The 2,740-nt window shown below is 37.9% G+C and overlaps 1 protein-coding gene across 1 annotated transcript; it reads right to left on the bottom strand.

Moving 5' to 3' along the window:
* Positions 1-1,291: 1,291 nt before the first annotated feature.
* gng2 (guanine nucleotide binding protein (G protein), gamma 2) lies at positions 1,292-2,386 on the bottom strand (the record flags this gene model as incomplete). The annotated part of the gene is given in 1 exon segment (XM_035673279.1): positions 1,292-2,386. A coding segment is annotated over 1 exon segment (131 nt), but the record flags the coding sequence as incomplete, so codon positions are not given.
* Between the last annotated feature and the right edge of the window lie 354 nt (positions 2,387-2,740).

The raw sequence follows: 2,740 nt of genomic DNA, 5'->3' as shown, positions 1-2,740 counted from the left end.
GGTTCGAATCCCACTTCTGACAGTAACGTTTTCTCGTCGTTTACAGTGCAAATGCTTGCCGTTTATGTACAGTGCTGTAGCGCAAGTGTATGGGATATGACCATTTATTTTTCAGTCGGCATTGGGTATACCCACTTTAAAGGCATGACATAATCGTCCAATTTTCATGAGGAATGAGGAATACTTGGATGATTCTGCAGGTGTCTCAGCCTTCTGTGGAAAATCTGCACCAATTCTGTGGCTAATATTGATTTCATTATGAGTATTTACTGCCTGAAGTCAAGGCAGCAAAGGTAAAGTGACTGTGCAAATACTACTGGCCCATTTCTGTGTGAAATAAATATGCAAGAGTTGTCTTATATGTCATTGTTTATGAGACAGGGTGTTTATCCTTCACTGGACGGGCCTCTTAAAAAAGAAATTGGGGCATAAATTAAAGGTATACCAACTTCTCCAGGCCCTACTACACCACTGCATATATGTTGTATTTGTATTTGTAATGTTATCATCTTGTATTATTATGGTTATAATCATTAGTGTGTGTTTCTGCTGTGTAGAATCAACAATACATGTAAATGAACTAACCACCAGTTTTGCTTTCAGTGATAAAGGATATAGCAATGACGCAGAAGTCTTCACGTCTCATATTTGTCTTCTTCTTAACTGTTACAAACCAATATAATAGCAATAATGTCATAAAGTATCGTTCATTCATTTAAATGCCTGTAGAGGGCGTAGCACCTCCTGCAACAACATGGCTCTTTCTAGAAGTGAAAATTCTTGTAAAGTAGAAGATTTAACTGCCAGACCCCTAACTTTATCCATTTTTACTGACTTGTATTGTGCAACCAAACTCTAATCAAAGCCAGACTGCTTTATTTTTAATTCTAGGAGAGAGTTTAAAGTTATCAAGTATGCTGATTGTGAATTATAAGTAAAGTTTCTGCAGTTATATTTACCTCTGGTTTGTTTATGTATCTTGGTGTAAGTATAATATAGCTTCAATTAAGAGTTGGAACAGATTGTGATAGTGTTTTAGGGGGGGAAAAAAGTTTATTTTCTCCAAATGTAAATCCATCTAAGGCAGTATTTTAAGATTTTTAGATGTTAAACAGGTTTTTTGTTTTTAGTTTGCATATAAATCAATTAAATATATCTGAAAATATAACAAGTATCCAAAAATCAGATGCTTTTTAGTATCTGAAGCTTGTGAAAGTTATTATTCAGCCTTCAATGCGAAGTTTAAAACCAGTATTAGTTATATGTGAGAGATGTCCTTGTTGAGTCCGTATTGAATCATTCTTGTTTTAATATGTTTTGGCACTTCCAGATGGAGGCCGCCCTCGTTTCATACAATCTCCACATGAAAGGAAAATAGAGAAGACCGTCTGTCCATTTCATGCAATAGTTAATGATACAAACACAAACATTCAGCAACTCACAGCACAGCACAGTTTACTTGCTAGTCATTTTATACAAATAGTAGAAAGAGGGTTTGTATCTGAAGGAGACAAACTGCATCACATTTGCCAGATAGATGTCGATACACAGAGACTGATTTTTTTCAGACTGGTATTTTGCAAAGAGAATCACAGAGTCGAATGTTTCAAACATCCCATTAAAAAAGCTTTCACTAACCTGTTGTAAGAAAAAAAGAGCAGTTTCAGTAATCACGTACAGTTATAGAAAGATATCTAGGTGAAAGGTTAAGTTGAAATAAACATAAACAACAACCTAAAAAAAGAAATCATTCCAATAATCAGGTGGCGTCTAGTGGTAGGCATATGTGTGTTTGCTGTCCTACGATGCTCGACCCGACCACGAAAACCAGTTAACAGAACATTTGGAAGTCCCAAAAGAACCACAAAATATTTATATTCTCATTTTATCTATATATTTTTTTGTTTGTTTTTGTTTTGTACACATCACAACCTGAAGACTCGGTAGGTTGACTGGTTGTCCGTCACGTCTCTGGGTTTATCATCATACTCTTCATCATCATCCCCCTTGCGTCATCTAAAAGCACAGACCCCCCTTCAACATGCTGCAACACCCCCTCTAAAAAAAGCAATCACAACCCCTTTAATAGTTACACGTAAACTCTGTGGGTTTTAATTTTCGCACTTTCTAGGTGCCTTTCGAGAAAGGGGGGGGCAATAATCGCCATTCCCTCCAACTAGAAGATTTTCTACGTATTTTGAACGTCCACGTTCAAGGTCCCACACTGAGTAGACTGCTGAAGGGCCATGCCGAGTTTACAGGATGGCACAGAAGAACTTCTTCTCCCTGAATGGGTTCTCCGACGCTGGAACCGGCGATAACAGAGGGTCCTCTTTGGCATGAGCTTCGCAGTACGACATTAAGTCTGCCGCCGCTTTCGACACCTGGAATCAAACAGACACACACAAACACGTTAGTATACGCTGAGATACATGATGCAGAGGTAAGGCTAAAGAAGTATTTTGACATTCTGGGAAATACACTTATTACATATTTACATGAGTTACATAAGAGGATTGATGCCACTCTATTGTCTGTACTCATATGTAGCAGCCGCTAGCTTAGCTTAGCATAAAGACTGTAAACAGGGAAAAGGAACCACAAAGTCCACCAGAAAACAAGGAATAGTTGGTTTTACACATATGTTTCTGTACGGGATTAAACAAACAACAACTTTTCCTCAAAACTGTGTGTCAAACTATTCCTTTCTAGAGCTAGAGTTGTTGGGGGGGGGGGGGGT

Source organism: Morone saxatilis, unplaced genomic scaffold (genome assembly GCF_004916995.1).
Source record: "Morone saxatilis isolate NCDOM2014 unplaced genomic scaffold, NCSU_SB_2.0 Contig269, whole genome shotgun sequence".
Taxonomy (NCBI): Eukaryota; Metazoa; Chordata; class Actinopteri; family Moronidae; genus Morone; species Morone saxatilis.
The sequence above is the reverse complement of the archived record's forward strand: the minus strand, read 5'-3'. Positions and strand labels throughout refer to the sequence as shown.